The 22,063-nt window shown below is 37.0% G+C and overlaps 1 protein-coding gene across 1 annotated transcript in view; it reads right to left on the bottom strand.

The window, feature by feature from the left end:
- The window catches only part of NOTCH2 (notch receptor 2), a 154,421-nt gene that overhangs the window by 99,733 nt on the left and 32,625 nt on the right, over nt 1-22,063 (bottom strand). The window contains exon 2 of the mRNA XM_015249422.2: nt 8,318-8,399. Within this exon, the coding sequence (XP_015104908.2) occupies nt 8,318-8,399 (82 nt within the window). The remainder of the gene's footprint in view (nt 1-8,317; nt 8,400-22,063) is intronic.

The raw sequence follows: 22,063 nt of genomic DNA, 5'->3' as shown, positions 1-22,063 counted from the left end.
GTAATACCACCTGTCACTTAATGATGCCTTTATTGGTCTTTGTTTTCACTCTCTTTTCATAAAAATCCAAGTAGGAGTTCATTTGGGAGAGGAACATTTTATTTATTTCTTTTTGTGTATATATATATATTTTTTTAATTGAAGTATAGTCAGTCAGTTTACAATGTCATGTCAATTTCTCATGTACATCTTAATGCTTCAGTCACACATGAACATACAAATATGTTCTTTCATAATCTTTCTTTTCACATTCATATTCTTTTTCACCATAAGTTACTATAAGATATTGACTATAGTTCCCTGTGCTATACAGTATGAACTTGTTGTTTATCTATTTTATATATACTAGTTAATATCTGTAAATTCAAACTCCCAGTTTATCCTTTCCCACTCCCTTCCTCCCTGGTAACCATAAGTTTGTTTTCTGTTTCTGTGAGTCTCTTTCCATTTTGTAAATAAGTTCATTTGTGGCATTTTATAGATTCCACATATAAGTGATATCATATGGTATTTTTCTTTCTCTTTCTGGCTTACTTCACTTAGAATGACATTCTCCAGGTCCATCCATGGTCACTGCAAATGGCATTGTTTTAATCTTTTTTATGGTTGAGTAGTATTCCTTTATATATATATTCCTTTATATATATATATATATACACCACAACTTCTTTATCCAGTCATCTGTTGATGGACATTTAGGTTGTTTCCATGTCTTGGCTATTGTAAACAGTGTTGCTATGATCATTGGGGTGCATGTATCGTTTTGAATTAAGGTTCTCTCTGGATATATGCCCACGAGTGGGATTGCTGGATCATACGGTAAGTCTATTTTTAGTCTTTTGAGGAATCTCCATACTGTTTTCCAAAACAGCTGCACCAAACAACATTCCCACCAACAGTATAGGAGAGTTCCCTTTTCAGGAGAAGAACATTTTAAACAGAAGGTAACTGCATTAATAAGGGAAGGCTGAAGGCATCATTATAAGAGTTGGTAATACATTTGAACACAGAGGAGGAAGTGCTAGTGAAGATTATTGATGACGGATTAATAGGATATAGAGAACTTTGGGAAGAAGCAGAGAAACTGTAATTTACCTTACATCAAGATGTAAAGTCAACCTCAACTAAGACAAATATGAAACACTCACATAATACACATACACACCACAGACAGACAGACACACCACACACACAGGAGGGCGGGGGCAGAGGAAACATTAAACTTTATTCCTAGCTACAAAATTCCTAGCTACAAGATGCTGTGAAGAGGGCCTAACAAAAACCCCCACCACGCCCACACATTCATGCTAGCTTAACAAAAAAAAAGTGCTTGGAAATTTCTAGATAATTACTTTTTTTTATCACATTCCAATGCCCTCAACCGCTTTGTACTCAATCTTGCTAGCCTTGATGAAGGATGGATAGCCAAAATTTTAAATGAAGGATTTAATTAAGTTACTCCAAGTCCTGAAAAAAGAAATATTTCTCATCCTGCTTATTCACAAGAAGAAAGGGGATAAGAGAATTACTACATGAAATTAATAGTGCTGACATGCCACAATGGAACAGTAAGAAAGAAACTCTACTTAGGATTATGGTTAACCTGGGGACTGTGTTGAAAGAGGCCTAGCTAAACTTCTATCTATTCGTGCCAGGTTTACAAGCCAAAATTAGTTGATTTAACTTACTGGCGGTTATTCAAGACAGGCAAAAGGATACAGGCAAAGCTTAAGAACCACCTTCTCCTGCTTCTGTATCTCACACTGAAGTTTATAAAATTTCCAACCTAAAGAATAAAGATTAGTTAAAAAGAATATAGGAACTCTGTTGTTATATATTGATAAGAAGCTGGTAATCAAGACATCCTTTATGAAAAAATTCCTCAGGGACACTTGACATATTTGTTAAAGGATTTTTCAAGGACATAAATGTTAATAAGAATAGCTTAAGAATGGTACTGTTAAAGGGTCGAGATCTCCAGTCCTAAAAAAGGAAAGCCTCACAGACATACATCTAAAACTCACTATGCAAGTACAAGGCACTATACTTAACAACCTGTGACTTCTGTGCTGGCAGCATCATTCATCAGAAGTTGGAGAATTGGACCTGTCCCTGCATCACAGCTGCATAAAGCTTGTCTGGACTTGCTCATCTTCCATTAGCAAAAAGAGGGACAAAGTTTCAAGTTTTGAAGTTTGGTTTTCTCTACTAAAGAGCATTTTAGTACACAGTATCCTCTATCCCCACCTTCACTGCCCTCTTCTAATATTTCACCTGCATGAGTTGTACTGAGATTTCCAGTCCAAGGCCAGTTCTCAGAAATGCAGCACATTAGCCAGGCCTGGCCCATGTACACTCATGTAGCTACAAGCAAGTTCAATATTCCAGTATTATGTCAGCTGCCTAGGCCTACCTATGTCTCTACTTTAAAGTCAGAAACTATATAAAGTAGAGTTTTAATCACAATCCTGATCTGCAAAGCCACCTTTGGTACACTTTCAAATGTTCCACATTTCCTTTTCAGAAGGTCCGTTTGAACCACCACTTTAAAATAAGTCATTTTGTCCCATTTTACTGATAGGCAAACTGAAACTCAGAGCAATCACAAAGAGCATATCTCAGGTCAGCTACTTAAAAGTTATGTGATCCTGGGCAAATTATTTACCCTCTTTGAGTTTTCCATATGCTCACTGGTAAAACAGGGATATTAAGACTATTTATCTTACACGAGGACTAAAATAATGCATATAAAGAACTTAACTGAGCATAGATTCTATTATGTAATAAGTGCTCAATAAATGTTAACTAGTATAGTATTCTTTAACTGGCCAAAGATCCAATTACTGACAGGAATTAGGGCTCAAATTCAAACCTATCTGGTATAAAAACCTGTCCTCTCCATGTCACCAGGCAGGGCTCTTCCAGATGCCTTAATCCACCCTCCAGTGCCAGACTGAACCATACAAGAGCCTGGGGCAAAAGAAAGAAATCAACAGTACTGACCTCTTATTTTAAAAATTTGGATTTTTTATCAGAGTTTTTGCATTAATTTTGATTGAACTATTGCCTTAAAAATATTCTTTATCTTGAAGGAAACTTGCTGGCAGAACAAGTTTCAGCAGAGAAGAAACAGAAAGCGATGTAACAGTTGATATTTTCCCCAGTGCATTTCTTTGATCTGACACTGCCCCTGAACAGCACTGAATGCACTAACAAGATGAGTGAAAGGGGAAAACGCTGAGTCAGCCATGACTTCTGAAAATGCCTTTCTAGGGCAGTACCACCATACACAAACATTGCTAAGGCATCCTCTACTATAAACCAGCCAGGCTCTGGAAGATTCTGAGTATCTCTATTCTCTTGTGACTATTCAGAAACTTATCAAGAGGACAGAAAAGGCAATGGCTCCAGTCTTCTTGGATGGCTTTAGGGGGCCTGGACGACGAGCATCACTCCCTAATCCTGGCAAGGAAAATTGTTGCCTGTTAATGTTTAATCTTTCTTACAGCTAAAAGGTAAATTTTAGGTAAAATATGACACAAAGTTATATTTTATAACACTTTCTATTTATAATAATTTACTTTAAAATGTAGTTTCGAGTAAGATTTCAAGTTACACACTTCGGCAAAAAGTAGAGATTCTCAAATGCAATCACCCATCCACAGGAGCCTACGTAACGCATGGTGAGCTTCCACTATATAACAAACACTGTGCTAGTTATCTCCTAAGTGGTATGCAGAAAACTTTGAAAGACTCCTTTAAAATTATAGTTCTTACTATTAAAAATAATAGCAGAGTAACTTTTATCAGACCAGCTCTCTTGCTTATAATTATTAAAAACGCCAGATGAAATATTAAAAGTACCAGAGAACAATCAAAGCAGACAGAAACTAGAAAGGATACAAGCCTCAAACTGAAAAAAAAAATACAAGAAACCTACTTTTATACACCTTTTTCCCTGAAGGTATTCCCCAGTTCATGAAGCACAAAAGGAGTAGAATGCAAGCAGAGAATGGAAGTCTTACTAAGCTAAGGAGTCAAAGGTATCTGGAACTGTCAAAGCCACTGGAATTTGAGGAGGAGAAATCCTGGAAAGGACAGAATCACAGAGAGGGTAGACCTAAAATATGTTATACAACTTCACAACAAGATGATCTTTAGGAACACAAGGGAAAGCAGGAGCTGGAAGGCTGAAAAGCTAAGCATGCTTCTGGGGAGTCAGAGGTTTGAATACAAGTCCTACCAAATTACAGGGGCTTGGGATATATTCCAGTACATGATAAACACCCCACGCTTTCCACTGAACCCACTGCTGGGGTCGTACCTTGGGGGTAAGGACCATATCCCTAGACTAAAACATACCATCACACTAAAAGCAAAACAGACCCACGATAGCAGAGCCTAAATCCAAACCTCCACAGCACCAAGGTGATCTTCCATTAACATCCTTTAGCAGAAGATAAACTTTAAAATGCATCATCCACAATGTCTAGTAAATAACAGAAACTACCATAAACATGAAGTAAATTATACCCATAGTCAAGAGAAAGAGTTGTTGATGTAAACACATCCAAATGTTAAGAATGAGTGGTCAAGGGCTTTATATAACTTATGAAAAATGTGTTCTTAAAAATGCACATTTTGTGAATTTTACAGATCATAACTTCACCCACCCCCCAACATTCTAGTGAACTTGAGTTGCCCATGATTTTTAATCAAAGTGGGATTTGGAATGGTTTATATTTGAAAGCCTGAGACAATTTGGAAGTGATTAATGGCAGCCAAATTTAATTATATATTTACACCTCCCAGTAGGACAGGGAGAGAATGAAACGTCTTATCTCTCTGTAGCGAGAGGGCTTTATTAAGATCTGACAACAATTATTTAGGAACAATAATTGAGTTTTATGCAAGATTACACAGATTCTTGTCTGGCATCCCAATCTAATCACAGACTGATAGAGTACTTAGGTTCCTAACAGTGAGAAAAAACAGTTGAGCTGTGTACAGAACTAACCTTCAAAAGTAGTTATCCTCATCTGTCAATGTGCTCTTATCAAGGATTTCTATAATTTCTATAAACAACCATTATATTTTAGCTGAATCAGTAACATTATGCTCTTTAAACAGATAGTCAGATACTTTCTACTTTAAAACATTTTCCATTAACTCCCACCCAACCACCCCATTAAAAGAAATTTGGCTTCAATTTTCTTTTCTTAATCCACTAAGCAATCTCATGAATAAAAAGATAATCATATGTCCTGCATGTCTGATGTAATTCTGTAAACCTTCTAAGTGTTCTAATATTCATTTACCATCTTGTGAAAATAATATTTACTGAACAAGCTGGATTACCTTCTTTCCCTAGGGAAAAAAAACGAAGTTGGTGAAGATATACCAAAAGGTCTGCTAAATAAATGTTATTTTTGCTTAAATTTTGCTTAACTCTCTGTGGAGGTTAGCACGGTATTGTAGGATGATTGACTTGGCTTCCCTGATACTGGTCTTGCTTTTTCTATGTCCACTTATGTTGACACTGCTACTCTTGAAGACGCTAATATTACTTTTACTGAGGTAGAGAAACGTTCTCTTTTTACAAGTTTTGTTGTTCATATTGCTCTCTCAAAAGAATGGCCTTGCCCATTTTCACCCTTACTCTCCCTTTCTTCTGGAACTTGTTTCCCTCATAATAGGGGTTGAGGACATCCGAGGGACCCACCCAGAACTATATGCATAAGCAACCCATCCCATCCATAATTAACAAGAATCCAGGGACAGAATTCAGGCAGCTGCATTTTTTGTTAATCACAAAGTGAGTTCCCTCCTCTCTTGCAATACTTCTTCTGAAAACTAGGGGCCAATATAAAACCTGTATATACGCCATCTACAAGAGACCCACTTCAGACCTAGAGACATACAGACTGAAAGTGAGGGGATGGAAAAAGGTAGTCCATGTAAATGGAAATCAAAAGAAAGCTGTAGTGGTAAAACTTCTATCAGACAAAATGGATTTTAAAACAAAGACTATTGCAAGAGACAAAGAAGGACACTACATAATGATCAAGGGATCAATCCAAGAAGAAGATCTAACAATTGCAAATATACATGCACTCAACAAAGGAGCACCTCAATATATAAGGCAACTGTTAACAGACATAAAAGGAGAAATCGACAGTAACACAGTAATAGTGGGGGACCTTAACACCCTACTTTCATCAGCAGACAGATCATCCAAACAGAAAATCAATAAGGAAATACAGGCCTTAAATTACACATTAGACCAGAAGGACTCAACTGATATCTATAGAGCTTTCCATCGAAAAGCAGCAGAATACATTCTTCTCAAGTGCACATGGAATATTCTCTAAGACAGATGCTTCGCTGGACCACAAAGCAAGCCTTGGTAACTAAAGAAAACTGAAATCATAACAAGCATCTTTTCTGACTACAGTACTATGAGATTAGAAATCAACAACAAGAAAAAACTACAAAAAACACAAAACCTAGGGGCCACTTCGTCTCTCTCACTGTGGATAGAGAGTTTGAGACTAGCAGCTCACAAATCTCTTTTCTCCCAAAAGTGACTCTTAGTGTTCTTTCCTGTTAAGTGCTCACTGATTGTTTTCTCTAAAATCCTTTCTCCCCACGTCAGACCACAAACATGTAGACCAACACTTAGCACGTATTTGAAATTCTCCCTCTGAAATTGCCTCTCTGTGTGGTACTTCCATCCTTAATGCTACATGAAGCAAATAAAATTTTCAGAGGAGAGGACCAGTTTCTACTTATTTAAGACAAATAGATTTTAAAACGTGAATGATGATATCTGTTGAGCACCCTTTGGTTCAAGAAACACATTGTTGAGCGGTAGCGACATACCAGGCACTACACTAGGCATTCACTTACAAAAACGCATAATAAGATCAGGACCTCACACTCTCATGGGAGAAACAAGCACATCAACAAATGATCATAGTATAATGGGTTAACTACTACAAGAGGGCTAAATAACAGAACAAAGCAAGTAACTAGGACACCAGATGCCAAAAAGAGACTAAACAAGATTTTAGTGGCCAATTCTAAGGTATTAAGTTCCTTTCGTTATTATCTCCAGTTGTGTTTCCATTCTTAGAGGAGACTACATCACATGTTTTTGGTTGGATTTTATCCCAGCTAGAAAAACTAAGTGAGCAGCCCACAACCAGTTACATAAAAAATTTCATTTCCAGTGTTATCTTTATTCCAGTCCAAACAACCTATTGTTAAGCTTTACTGTCATCACAGCTTAAAATATTTTCACTTTGGTGAAGAAAACTTTTTCTGACTTGGAAAAATCCTTCTTTACAATGTTAAAGAACTTAGATTCTGGTGTCAGAATAGACTTGATTGGAAAAAAATGTCATCATTATATTTATGGTATTCAATTAAATATCCAGAAAAGAAACAAAAACATGCTGGATAAAATCATTTAACATGCTTATCAAGCAAATACCTCTACCAAAGCAAAGAACAAATACACCCCATAAAAGTGTTAAAGAAGGTAAGTTTCATGTTATCAAATCTTATTTTCCATGACAGAAATAGAAATGGATACACGTTCCTATCAAAAAATTTCAATTGAGGTAGAAGGGAAAATAAAATTGTCCCTAGGAAACCTAGAGAAGCTGTTTATGAGATCACCTCACAGACTTCCTCATACAAACAAAAAGGATGGCTGGACTAGATGATTGGAAAGAAATGCTCTTGAGAACCTGCCTACACTCCCTAGTCCTACTCCTCATCCTCATTCTTTTAAACGCATATAATGACACCCACAGCCCCTGTTCCCTACATCATCCCTACAGGCATGTGTACATCTCCTCTCATATTCTCTCTTCCATAATTGGAATTTTTACTAGAAAAAAAAATGTTTCCACATGCCTGTAATATTTACTTACAGTTGGCAGAATTAAAGTCAACATCTATTTGGTCTGACTTAAAAATGAGATCACAGCTAACCTGTTGAGAAATGATTTTAAGGTTCTGCCTTAAACTGAAAAATGTAAAAGAATGTACAATATATGTAATAAGCTACTCACTGAAAGTCTCTTTCATGATGAAAAAGATAATGACAAGTTCTTATTAACCATTTATCTCACATCCACACCCTTCCATCCTTATCCCCCACAAAAAATACATCTGAAAAGTTCGATAACCAGTCACGTTTCATAGAAATATTAAAAATAGAATAGTAGAAACAGATCTTGTCCAGGGTTTTCTTGAGGAAAAATAAAATATATAAAGAAGAAAAAAAGAGAGAGAGAGAAAAGCTTACTTGCAGTATCCGGTGCCATTGTGGTAGGTGACACATATTCCTTCATTTACACAAGGCTCATAGCCGTCCCGACACTGCAATGCTAAAAATAAAAACAAATGCACATTAGAAATAAATCACTCATCACAACCCTCAGACATCAGAGAAATGTTATTCAATCCAGGTCAACACTGATTTCCATATCCAACTTGATTTAGGCTTTCCTTTAGAGTTTTAATTGGGTTATTTATTTTTTTTGTCTTCTGGCTTCTGGGGTCCTAGAAGTACAGAAGCTTGTCCCAAGATTGTCTTCCCACAAGAACTGTTCTGTGGTCTTGAATGATTCTCTTAATTCTCTGTGCCTCTATCTCCCCAGCTGTTCCATCCCTATTTTCCAATGATATTAAAAAAATTAAAGTTACAGCATCCCCATGAGCATCTTGGAATCTAAATGCTTCAATTGAGCAATGGAAGGATTCATCGATGAATATTTAGGAAGATCTGCGTAGATACTAGTTCACCATAAAATTACTTACACCTTCAGATGAAGTTTCAGAACAGGACACTTCAAGAAATAATCAGAAACACCAACAATATTCATTCAACAAACTGTAGTTGAGAGCCTAGTATGTACCAGGCACTGTATTTGGATCCAAAAGAAAAGGGGGAAATGGAATATGAAGAGAAATGAATAAAACATAATCTCCAACTTCAAGGGGCTCACACAAAGATGGGGAGTAGACCATGAATAGAGATTGTAGAGGAGGGGAGATCAAAGTAAAGAAAATAAAAAGTTAATTTCATACATATAAATAAAACAATGATTCTCAAATTCTTGAAACCCAGTCTTTTTTAACAAAAAGGTACTTCACCATCCTAATCCATCCCCAAAACAGACTACTCATAAATAAGTAGCAGTGGTAGAAACTTTCATTGATTTCAGCCAGAAGAGGAGGAAGGCTACCCAAAGTCCACCACTTATTTGCTGAAAAATTATAATACCTTGATATTGTTCAGCTTTTAGAGTTGGAATTTTCATCACCAAACAGGTTTATCAAGAATCCTAATAACAACTGGAAAGGCAAGATAGAAAGAAACCTTGTCAAACAATAGAAATTAAAATTGAAATCCATAAACTTTCTCTGGAAGATTACTACGATGTTCATCTCCCTAGGATGGTTCATGTATTAATACCTGAAAGCAAAGTCAAGAAGTCTCCACCTCTGAGTTTTCTCTAGCCATACCAGTTTGTGAATAATCTGCATTATCAGAGGCTCTAGGTCTGCCTTTCCAGGGCGTCAATGCCAGCTTCCTTTCACAGCAGGGCCCAGGCCCAAGCTGGATATTAGAACAACTCCTTCGTTAACAATTAGTGCATAAGAACCTTCTACTTGCAGTCCTGTTATCAAGTGATGAAATCCTCTGAGAACATGTTTACAGAAATCTCATCTCTTAAGATAATAATTAAAAAAAAAATAGTAACAATAGCAGCTAACACGTAGCCCTTACTAAATACCAGGTATTGTTCTAAGCACTTTACATAGACTAATTCCATCTTCCCAACAACCCTTATGAAGAATCCATTCCACAGAAAGGATAAGTGACCTGCCTGACTGTCATACCAATGAGTTAAACCTAGGGAGGCTGGATCCCACGAGAGAGTCTGTGCTCTTGATACACTGCTTCCCACCACCTGATATTTCTCTCTTCAAGATGGGCCGAATAGGCATTATTATACCTACGTATCAGAAAGTGAAGGCCAAGGAGGTTAAGCGACCTCCTCATGGGGCATCCCACCACTAGCTGTGGCAGCGCTGGGCCTGGGACCCAGGTCTCTTACTGAGTCCAGCCCCGTCTCCATGACAGCTGTTGGAATCACACAAGCAGTCACTAGGCTGCAGCCCGAACATGCATATTCAGGAAGAGGGTCATCTTGTCCATATCCCACTTCCCTGTAGGGCTCAAATGCTCCCTCTTCCCACACTGATAAGCCCAATGCAACAACTATAATTAAAACAGTTAATGTCAGGTTATTTCCTCCATACCAAAGTTCTCAAACTGATTTTTTTATTCTCTTTAGACACTTTTATTAGTTTCAGTGAGGACCTCCTAACTTTTTTTCTATTTGCTTTTTGCTCTAAATATAAAAAAAGAAAGAAAGAGAGAAAACCTCGCAGTAGGAAAGGAATGTCCCGCAGGCACAGAGCAAGCTGCAGCTCTGTCCTCCCCCTGCAGGAATCCTGGTGCAGTGGAGGGAGACCCGAAACCTTGCGGCTACCACAAACTAGCTGTGCTACTGAAAGAAAAGCACAACCTCATGGGGGCTCAGTTTCCCAACCTGCAAATCAAACTGGAGTGAACTAAATGCTCCTGAAGGCTTCCCTGTAATCCACCAGTGACACCTCCCTCATAAAAAGTATACAAATGGCATGCCTGGTACCTGGAGAAAGCTATCCAGAAGGACGTAAGGAGCCAGCCACCCATGACTCAGAAAGCCACTGGGTGTGCAAAAAAAAAAATCACAGTCTGTTCCAATTAAGTGTCCTGGCAAATCATTACAGTGACAGGCTCAGAGAAATACAAACAACCCAAAGTCAATATGTGGCAATCAATCTAGAAAATAACTTTACAGCCTAGCCTCAGTGAACCAATCAAATTCAGTGACCAAAAAGGAGGTGGGCTTACAGGGTTAATAATTAATGCCATTTGGCTGGTCTGTAGGATCATACTACCTTGAACCTTTAACATTGACTAAGCCACAGTTCTCAGACTTTAGTGTGCATCAGAATCATCTAGAGGGCTTGCTGAAACACAGATTGCCAGACTTCACTCCTCCCCACCAGTTTCTGCTTAGGTCGTTCTAAAGGGGGTCTGGGAATTTGCATTCCTATCAAGTTCCCAGGTGACGCTGCCGCTGCTAATCTGAGGAGCCACACTTAGAGGACAGCTGTATGAAGGCATGAGGGTCTACTTAAGGAATCTGCTAAGACTAGACAATCCAGTAGAGGTCTTGGATGATCTAGACAACAATACACTGCCTGAATAAACCAAAAAATTTTTTAAAAAGTAAAATTTGAGACTCATGACTTTGCTCAGGAGTTACTTCTAAATGAATACTGTAATTACTTATCATAAAAAGAGAGGGTAAAACTTTGATAACTCAAAACCCAGACAGTGAGACTGGGAAAGACCTCATTTCAAAACTCAATTTACTTTTTTCCCCTCAATGTAAAACCCTTACATTTAACAATAAAATTAAATTTAACAATAAAATAATAATAAAATTTAAAAATAAACTATCAATAAAATAAAGAAACAATAAAATAAAAGTAGCTTTATATTTGTACATTAAAAAATGAATGTGCAATCATACCACGATTAGAGAACAGACGCTTACACTGATGTTTTCATAGACTCAGAGAAACTAGTCATTCACAAAAGGAGCGACTTTTTAGCCAAATTTCATCTCAAGCTACAAACAGAGGTCACTCAATAAATACTGGCTGACAAAAATCAATCTCATTTACTATGTGTGTATATCTGTCTGTGTGCATCCCCTCCCCCAAAAGGGGGCAAAAACAGAGAAGCAGTGGATTCCAATTTTATCACTCCATCACTTGGCAATGTGGCACAAAATCTAGAAGCCAGTGTCCAGTTTTCACACATTTTCTGTACTGTGTGTTTGGGGACTATTCTTCCAATATCCAGAAACATACAGAGCATCTGCTATGTGAGATGCAGGCCCTGGTGTCAGGGATACCATGGGTAACAGAATAAAGTCTCTGTCCTCATGAACTTTATTTCTATTGGGGAAAAACAGATAATAAATGAATAAATAAATAAAACTGTCTAAGACAATGGTTGAAAACAGAACTCAGTTACAGGATACACCGTAATCAGGAAGGCCAGAGGTATAGGGACCTACTTTAGATAGGGTGACTAAGAAAGGCCCCTCTGGGGCAGTTTCCTTTGAGCTAAGATTTAAATGAACAAGAATCATGATGACACGAGGAAAGAGTGTCCCAGGCAGAGGAAACAGCAAGTGTTAAGGCCTGGAGATGGACTGAGACTGGCATTCCAGGATTGTATGGCTAGAGATTATCAGACAAGGAGGAGGTAATAGGAGACAGGCAAGGAAGGCAGGCAGGGGTTAGACTACAGCTGCTCCTCTAAGGATGAGGGCAAACTACTGGGCTGCTCTGAGCAAGGAAAACGCCACAATCAGACTTGTGTTTGAAAAAAAAGTCAAGACTCTTGAACGTTCCAGTGAGTGAAGGCTTTTTTCCTTTCTTATATGTCACCCCTTTTAAGACTAGGCTGAAGCCATCCATTTTCTCAGCTCCCCTAAAATAGTAAGGATTTTATTCTAATAGCATCTAATCTCCCAGAAGCACCCCTTGCAACGTGTCACTCCACCACTTGCTAATCTACAATGGCTTTCAGTTCTTACTCAGTTCTCAGAACTTATTCTCAGTTTGACTTCAGAAGAATCAGCTGAGAGGTCGATGTAGTTCTTTCGGTAGATACAGTGCCAAGCTTGGCACTTTTTCTTCTAGGGACAAGTCATTTCTTACTTCTTTCAGTCTAAGCCCTTACACTTGCCTTCACGATCACAGTCTACATCATGCGTTCAAGATCCCAAGGCTATATTATGTGCCCAGCGTTACCTCCCACCACTTAGAAAGCAGTCTCTGGCTTGAACAGCTCACCATGAACTCAGTTGCTTGCCTCCACTAGTATCTCAGCTTCCTCTGGTTGCTACTTCCCCTTTACTATCTGAACTCCACTCCTTCCTCCAAGGCCCAGCTCACCTCCTGCCTGGCCCACAAACCTTCCCCTGGACAGTTCTGTCCTCACAGGCCAACCCCCTACTCTTGTAATACTCATAACACACATTAGCATTTAATTCTATACTGTCTTCTGACTTTCTCGGCTTTTGTACTTTTAAGTTCCTAGAGGATAGAAAACATTTCTTCTTTTCTGCATATTTGAGGCAATATAGTTCAGTGACTGAAAGCATAGATGCTGAAATCAGGATCTCGGTTGCAATTCTAGCTCCAACATTTACTATTTATCTCTGTATCCTCTTTGTGCTTTCGTTTCTTCATGTATGAAATAATCTCTCAGAGCCCTGGTAAGAATTAACTGAATTAATACATTGAAAGAGCCGAGAACAATGCCTGACACATAATAAGAGCCCAAAAAAGGCTTGCTCGCATAGTAGGTACTTAAATTCTTGGTAAGTGATTGCATGATAAATGATTCTTGTAGATGAACTTGGTTTTAGTTTCAACAAACTGAAAAATCTGGAAAAATAGAAGAGCCCTAGGCAATCTAGGATGTAATATCAATAAATGCAATAAATTCTTCCCAGTTGCCATCAATAAACGCTTAATAAAAGATATACTGAACTACTATACTAAAAAAAAAGAATCCAGTGTCACCGCTGAGAAAGAAAATAAGGTATAGCACTGCAGGTATAAGAACTGATTCACTAAAGGCAGAAATAACACTATGCATGAGCAAAAATGTCATTCAGATGTTTCATTTTTTTTAATTGAAGTATAATCAGTTACAATGTGTCAGTTTCTGATGTACAGTCTAAGCCCTTACACTTGCGTATATATACATATATTCGTTTCCATATTCTTTTTCATTAAAGGTTATTACAAGATATTGAATATTATTTCATTCAGTTTTAATATAGTGCTTTTAATATTTGTTGAATAACTACTGTGAGCATGGCCCTCTCTCTACTAGGTATTGCATGAAAATCAAATAAGAATAAAACAATTCCTATCCTATGGTCCACACAATCTAGGGAAGTTAGGAGTAGGGACAGAAGGAGTATGACCTACTCTGATGCCTCTAAGATATATAGGAACAAAAGAAAAATTACCTTTATTATATACCTTTAGCGGACCCTCTCAATATCAATCACAGAATTACTCCCGGAAGAACCTTCAAGAAAATCAGCATGAACCTTTGTTGTTTAGCTCTTAGTGTAACTCAGTCCAGACAAGGTTCTAGTATTTATTCAAAGTTTATCAGCCTTGTTTGTATATAAATACTATAAACAATAGAAATATAACTGGGTTAAAAGCCTCCCTTCGTTTTAGGAATCTCTAACATGAGTAATTAAGTCTGCAATCCAGCGGGTATAATCTGGCCTTCAAATGTGCTTCACTTGTTGCATTAACATGTAATCAGTTTAAACTGGCATTACTTGTTGCTTTGTAGCCTCTTCAAATAAGCCTCTGTTGTCTATCTCACATGATTTTTTCATACCCTGCTCCCTCTGTCTGTGGTATGTTATCTGTTTGTGCTTTTATATCCACTGATGACTCAAAAGACACTTTAATGCCTTGAATGTCTGAGGTTCCTAAAATATGTGAAAAGGAGGTACAGAGGGCCCTTTTAATTTTCTTTTCAACGTTTATGCAAATTTCAAGCAGCAGCACTTGAGAAAGATGAAGTCTGAGTTTACGCCCCTAGGACCTGGCTGCAGCTGGCTGCTGTTGCTTCAGGCACTTGGTGTCTGGAAGAGGCTCAGTAAAATGAACAAAGCAAAGTTTTCTAAAAATGACTGCTTGCATTATTACCAAAAATAGGAGAACTGAGGGCAGACAGGGAGACATTGGGGATTTGCAATAAGTCTTGTAGCACCCTGCAATTTCAAGAACAAAGCTTTCACCAAATTTTGTTATTCCATGTTTTGGGATCAAGCCATGAAAAAAAAAACAAACAAACAGAAGAAGTGCAGAAGCTTCAAATCCCAAGTACTACATTTAAATAAAAACAAAGTGGAGAAACATCTGTCTTCCTCCTTGAAATTCGCCTTGATCAAAAGGCACATAAATGCAACATGGAAGATAATAATTATATTTTCCTGATAGCATTCCGAGGATTTCCAAGGAAACACATAACAGAAAATGTGTTTCCTACTTAAGAGATGCTGATACCAGACCCACAGAGATTAAGCCTTGAGCTATAGTGTTCATAGCAAAATATTACTACTTTTTAAAAATGGCCTTGATTTAAGAAAATAAAACCAACAAAAAACTGAATTTATAAATAACATAAGGATATTGTTTACATTACTAATGGAATTTTTGTTTTAATAAAAATATTCATCCCAGTGAGTTGATGAATCTAGAACAATCTCTGATTTAAAAATTCCAATTATGCCCTATTTATAATATTAGATTTATTGCAAAAAACAAAATTCATTAACACTTACTGTGTTATATTGACATATACTATGCACTGTGTTTTTTTACTTTTTATTTTGCTGTATTTTTAAAGACTGCAGAAAATTTTTAATTTATTTATGAGTCAAATTATAATTTCTCAGTTTGGGGGAATGAAAGTGGACTTACTCTTCCACATGAAATGCAAGATATAAAAAATGCACAGACACTTATAAATCAGATGTAACCAATTTGTTAATAATCATCTCTACATAAATGTACATTCATCCACCTGGAAAATAATTCTCCTCTCTATTTTCCGTCTCCATCTTGCTAATTCTTACTTATGTTTCAAATCACAGATAAAGCATCACCTTAAGCAGCCCTCAGAGATCTTCCAATCTGATTTAGATTTCCCTCCTCTGTACTCCCCATACCTCCTGCATTACAAGTGCAGACCCACCAATCTCTCCTCTGTCTCTGTGCAAATTTCCTGAAGGCAGTGACCATGATTGGCTCATCTCTGTATAACTGAGACCTAGAACAAACAGTACCGGGTATACACAATACTCTTAAGATATTCAATGAACTAATAAGTATTTGTAACAAAGACAAAACCTATTAAACAAATTCAACAATCAGTTTATGTGTTTAAAATGTTCTAAGGCTCCAATTTTAATAGGCATTGGGACAGTCAAATGTGACTGCACCTAATAATTCTGATTTAATTTTGTGTAAGGAGTAGAAAAGAAAAATGAGAAAGAAAAAATGGTGCAAATTTCCTGGCCTTTAACAGTAATGAAAAGTTGAGAAAGTGGAACCAAACCTTTTAATCTTCACAAAACTAAAACATTTTTGGAAGTTCCTGTCCTAAAATTTGCATGAATGAAGGTACACCCTCTCCCGTGAATCTTAAACCATGTGTATTACAGTAAGAATTGATTTAAATGGCTTGAACTGAAGCGAAATAATTTACATCTAAACGGCAAATGCAGAAAACATAGTAATAAAAATTCCAAGTGAATGCTAAGCTAAGATAATACGTTTTTATTCTACAGTACCATTCTCCCCATGGGTAGGTTCACCTACACACATCCATAAAATGATAAGCACCAATATGGTTCAAAGTAGTTCCAATGTATTTTTTCACTAAAAGTATCTAACCCTTTGTGAAAGGACATTGACCAAAATAGTTACAAGGTTTGCATGTCTAAAAGCTTCAGGACCTCGGTATAAATAAAACCCAACAGAGGGCAAGAAGTTATATCTGTAAATTAAATTATTCTCTTCACAAAGGACTATATATTTGTGCATTGCTTAGTGGTTAAAAAAAAAGGCCAATCTGATGTGCTATTCCATTATGTTAGCTTATATCTTCTATTATCTGTTCTGTTCTATGCTCTATATCTGCTCTATTATCAGAGACAAATTCTGCCTGTCACCAATTTCCTGTGCTGTTAGTAAATACTCCCTTTCTAAGTTTTTTAAAGACCATTTTGTTAAGTACAGCTTCATTTTTCAAAAAGCCCTTAATTTTAAATGCTTGCTTTTAAGTACCCTTGCTGGAAAAGAATTTTATAAATATATATAATCTTCTTGCTACCCACTCAAACCAAACAAAGTGTTCTTTTAGCTTAAATTGTTCAGAATGCCTTTCAAATGGAGTAGACAATTTCTATTGTTTGTTAATTTAGAGGTAGCCTCTAAAAAGAAAGAGTAAGAGACAAAATTATGTTTAAAATGAAAATAGAAAAACCTAAATTATTATATGTTATTATATAAAATAATGGAGACTTCCCAAAACCAAATGGGGAAAACCCAGAGAACAGTTTCAGATTTCCCCACGGGCATTCTTCCCCACAGCCTTTTTAAGAAACTCTTGGTTGGAAGCAATAAAGGTTATTCCCAAGAACCGAGTCACTGGAACATCATTATCAATGTATTGTGCTAATGGATGATAAGAGGTCTGAATCTTACATAAACTCCCACCACCTGTTCTGGAGCCAAGGTATGCAGAAGCTAAGTTCCTAACATTTGGGTTATTTTTCCTTTATGATCTGGGTCACAGAGGTTCTATAGCTTCTGCCAAAAATAAACCCTATTCAACTCAAAATTCCTTCATACATCCCTGACAACTGTCTAAACCCAAAAGCTCAAAAGGTCAAAAACCTTAGGCTCATACGCAGAGTATTCCAGATAAGCACAGAAACCAGCACTGTGAGCAAAGTATCTAAATCTGGAGGTGGTAAATGCGTAGTATCGTTCCCATTTCCAGAGAATATGCTTGGGGCAACAACCTTGGAACAGAGGAAGGTAACAGGAGGAAACTAACAAATCTTTATTAAATGTCAAGGGGAAAAGAAAACATGAAACACAATCCCAAAGTTCCATTTTTATTTAGTTTTGTTTTCAATTGCTCCCTTCTTTTAATTTGTTACGTCAAACACAAATATACGCCAACTCACACAAACAAAACTTGGGCCACATGGCCAGAAAGGAAAAAAAAAATAATGCATGCTTAAAGATACTTGATGAAGAGCTGATAATTTTAATGTTCAATCAATTCCTCTGAAAAACCCCAGTCCTCCAACTCCATAAAACTTTAACGTACTCACATTCTTTCTTTACTGTGTCTGTAAGCAAGAATTTATCTCCAAGATTTAGCTTTCTGTGGAGTCACAACAGTCTTTTTAACAAAAACAGCCCAGCATACTGATAGTCACAATCTGGCTTGCAAATGCTCGTGTCCATTCTTGTTTATCCAATCACCTCTGGATGGGCCAAAAAAAGGCAGTAAACACAGAAAAAATTTTTGTATACAGGCATAGCTCATTTTATTGTATTTTGCTTTACTGCACTTTATAGCATTTTTATAAATTGAAAGTCTGTGGCAACCCTGCATCAAGCAAGTCTATCGTGCCATTTTTCCAACAGCTATTGCTCACGTCATGTCTCTGCATCACATTTTGGTGATCTCTGCAATATTTCAGATTTTTCATTATTATATTTGTTATGATGATCTGTGATCAGTAATCACTGATGTTAATATTTTTATTGTCTTAGAGCACCATGAACTGTGCCCATGTAACGCAGTAAACTTAATAGATAAATGTGTGGTTCTGATTGCACCACCAACCAGCCATTCTCCTGTCTCTCTCCCTCTCCTCAGGCTTCTTTGTTCTCTGAGACACAACAATATTGAAATTAGGCCAGTTAATAACCCTACAATGGCCTCTAAGTGTTCAAGTGAAAGGAAGAGTCATACATCTTTCACTTTATATCAAAAGCAAGAAATGATTAAGTTTAGTGAGGAAGGCATGTCAAAAGCTGAGATAGGCTGAAAGCTGGGCCTCCTGTGCCAGTCAGCCAAGGTATGAATGCAAAGAATGAAAAATGAAAAGTTCTTGAAGGAAATTTAAAGTACTTCTATGGTGAACATACAAATGATAAGAAAGTAGAACAGCCTTATTGCTAATATGGAGAATGTTTTAGTGACCTGAATATACGATCAAATCAGCCACAACATTTCCTTAAGCCAAAGCCTAATCCATTACAAGACCCTAACTCCATTCAGTTCTATGAAGTTTGAGAGAGGTGAGGAAGCTGCAGAAGAAAAGTTTGAAGCTAGCAGAGGTTAGTTTACAAGGTATAAGGAAAGAAGTCATCTTCTTAACATAAAAGTGCAAGATGAAGCAGCAGGTGCTGATGATGGAGCTGCAAGTTATCCAGAAGATCAAGCTAAGAGCATTAATGAGGGTGGCTACACTAAGCAACAGATTTTCAGTGTAGATGAAACAACCTTACATTGGAAGAAGATGCCATCTAAGACTTCCATAGCTAGAGAGAAGTCAATGCCGGCTTCAAAGCTTAAAAAAAACAGGCTGACTCTCTTGTTAGGGGCTAGTGCAGCCAGTAACTTTAGGTTGAAGCCAATGCTCATTTGCTATTCCAAAAATCCTAGGACCCTTAAGAATTATGCTAAATCTACTCTGCCTGCATTCTAAATGGAAAATCAAAGCCTAGATAAGAGCACATTTGTTTACAACATGGCTTATGGAATATTTTAAGCCCACTGTTGAGACCTACTGCTCAGGAAAAAAAGAGTGCTTTCAAAATATTACTGCTCATTGACAATGTACCTGGTCACCCAAGAGCTCAGATGGAGTTGTACTATGAGATTAATGTTTTTGTGTCTATTGACACAGCATACATTCTGCAGCCCACGAATCAAGAAGTAATTTTGACTTTCAATTCTTATTTAAGAAATCATTTTGTAAGGTTATAGCTGTTATAGATAGAGATTCCTCTGATGGATCTGGGCAAGGAAATTGAAAAGCTCCTGGAAGGATTCACCATTCTAGATGCTATTAAGAATATTTGTGACCTATAGTATGAGGTCAAAATATGAAAATTAACAGGAATTTGGAATAAATTGATGTGAACCTTCTTTGATGACTTTGAGAGATTCAAGACTTCAGTGGAGGTACTAGCATCACAGCCCCCTAGGACATGCAGTCAATTGCATGGGAAGCATATTCCACCCTCCAACTGGACCACAGCCACTGAGGAGGCATGGCCTCTCAGCAAACCAGGCCAAGGGCTAGCCCCACCTACCAGCATGCCCATAGGAGTTATCCCTGCCACAACAGTAGGGCCCGAGAATATACAGCTCTGGAGACTAGAGGGTAGTGTGCTGGTGGGCCCCATGGCAAACATCCTACATAAGGTCACTTCTCCAAGTTTGAGAAATGTAACCAACCTACCTAACACATAGAAATAAACACAGAGAATTGGGAAAAATGAGGAGACAGAGGCTATGTCTCCATATGTTCCAAATGATGGATCAAGACAAAACCTCAGAAAAAGAGTTAAACAAAGTGGAGATAAGCAAACGACCCAATAAAGAGCTCAAGGTAATTATCATAATTATGCTCACTGAACTCACGAGAAGAACGGATGAACACAATGAGAACTTCAAGAAGAGTTATAAAATATAAAAAAAGAACTAAACAGAGTTAAAGAATATAATAACTGAAATAAAAATATACCAAAAGGAATCAATAGTGGATTAGATGATAAAGAGAAACAGATCAGCAATCTGGAGGACAAAGTAGCAGAAATCACTGAAAGAAAAAGAAAAAACAATTTTTAAAAATGCGAATAGTTTAAGAGATTTTTGGGACAACATCAAGCATACTGATATTCACATTATAGGGGTCCCAGAGAGAGAAGAGAGAGAAAAGGAGGCAGAGAACTATTTGAAGATTAATAGCTGGAAAATTCCCTAACCTGGGGATGGAAACAGACATCCAAGTCCAGGAAGCACCTCTGTCCCAAACAAAATGAACCCAAAGAACTCCACACCAAGACACATTATAATTAACATGGCAAACATAAAGACAGACTCTTAAAAGCAGGAAGAAAAAAGCGACTAGTTAAGTACAAGGAAATCCCCCATAAGATTATCAGCTGACTTTTCAGCATAAATTTTGCAGGCCAGAAGGGAGTGGTACAATATATTCAAAATGATAAAAGGAAAAAAACCTACAACAAAGAATATGCTACCCAAAAAGGTTATCATTCAGATTTGAAGGTGAGATAGAGTTTTACAGACTAGTAAAAGCCAAAAGAGTTCAGTACCACTAAACTGGCTTTACAAGAAATGTTACAGGGACTTGTCTAAGCAGAAAAGAAAAGGTCACAACTAGAAATATGAAAATTATGAATGAAAAATTTCACTGGCAAAGGCAGTAGATCAACCATTTACAAAACTAGTAGGAAGATTAAAAGACAACAGTAGTGAAATATACAGATATATTGTTGTTGAACCTCAGGGTAACCACAAACCAAAGAGCTATAATAGAAACACAAACAAAAGAGAGAGGAATCTAAACACAACACAAAAGATAGCCATTGAATCCCAAGGGAAGACAGCAAAAGAAGAATAAAGGAACAAAAAAGAAATAGAAAAAAATAGAAAATGATGAACAAAATGGCAATAAGTACATACCTATCAATAATTACTTTAAATGTAAATAGACTAAATGCTCCAACCAAAAGACACAGAGTGGCTAAATGAATACAAAAACAAGATCCATATATATGCTGCCTATAAGAGATTCACTTCAGATCTAAACACACACAGAGACTGAAAATGAGAGAATGAAAAAAGATATTCCATGCAAATGTTAATGAAAAGAAAGCTGGGGTAGCAATACTTCTATCAGACAAAATAGACTCTAAAACAAAGACTGTAACAAGAGACAAAGAAGAACATTACATGGTAATAAAGGGATCAATTCAACAAGAAGATGTAACAATTGTAAATCTATGTGCATCCAGCATAGGAGCATCTAAATACATAAAGCAAATATTAACAGACATAAAGGGAGAAATTGACAGTAACACAATAATAGTAGGGGACTTTTAACATCCCACTTACATCGATACACAGATCATCCAAACAGAAAATCAATAAGGAAACACTGGACTTAAATGACATATTAGATCATATAGAATGAATAGATATATACAGAATATTTCATCCAGAAACAGCAATATACATATTCTTTTTAAG

This window comes from Vicugna pacos, chromosome 9 (assembly GCF_048564905.1).
Source record: "Vicugna pacos chromosome 9, VicPac4, whole genome shotgun sequence".
In the NCBI taxonomy this organism is placed as follows: Eukaryota; Metazoa; Chordata; class Mammalia; order Artiodactyla; family Camelidae; genus Vicugna; species Vicugna pacos.
Note: the sequence above shows the minus strand (reverse complement) of the source record. Positions and strands in the feature narration are given on the sequence as shown.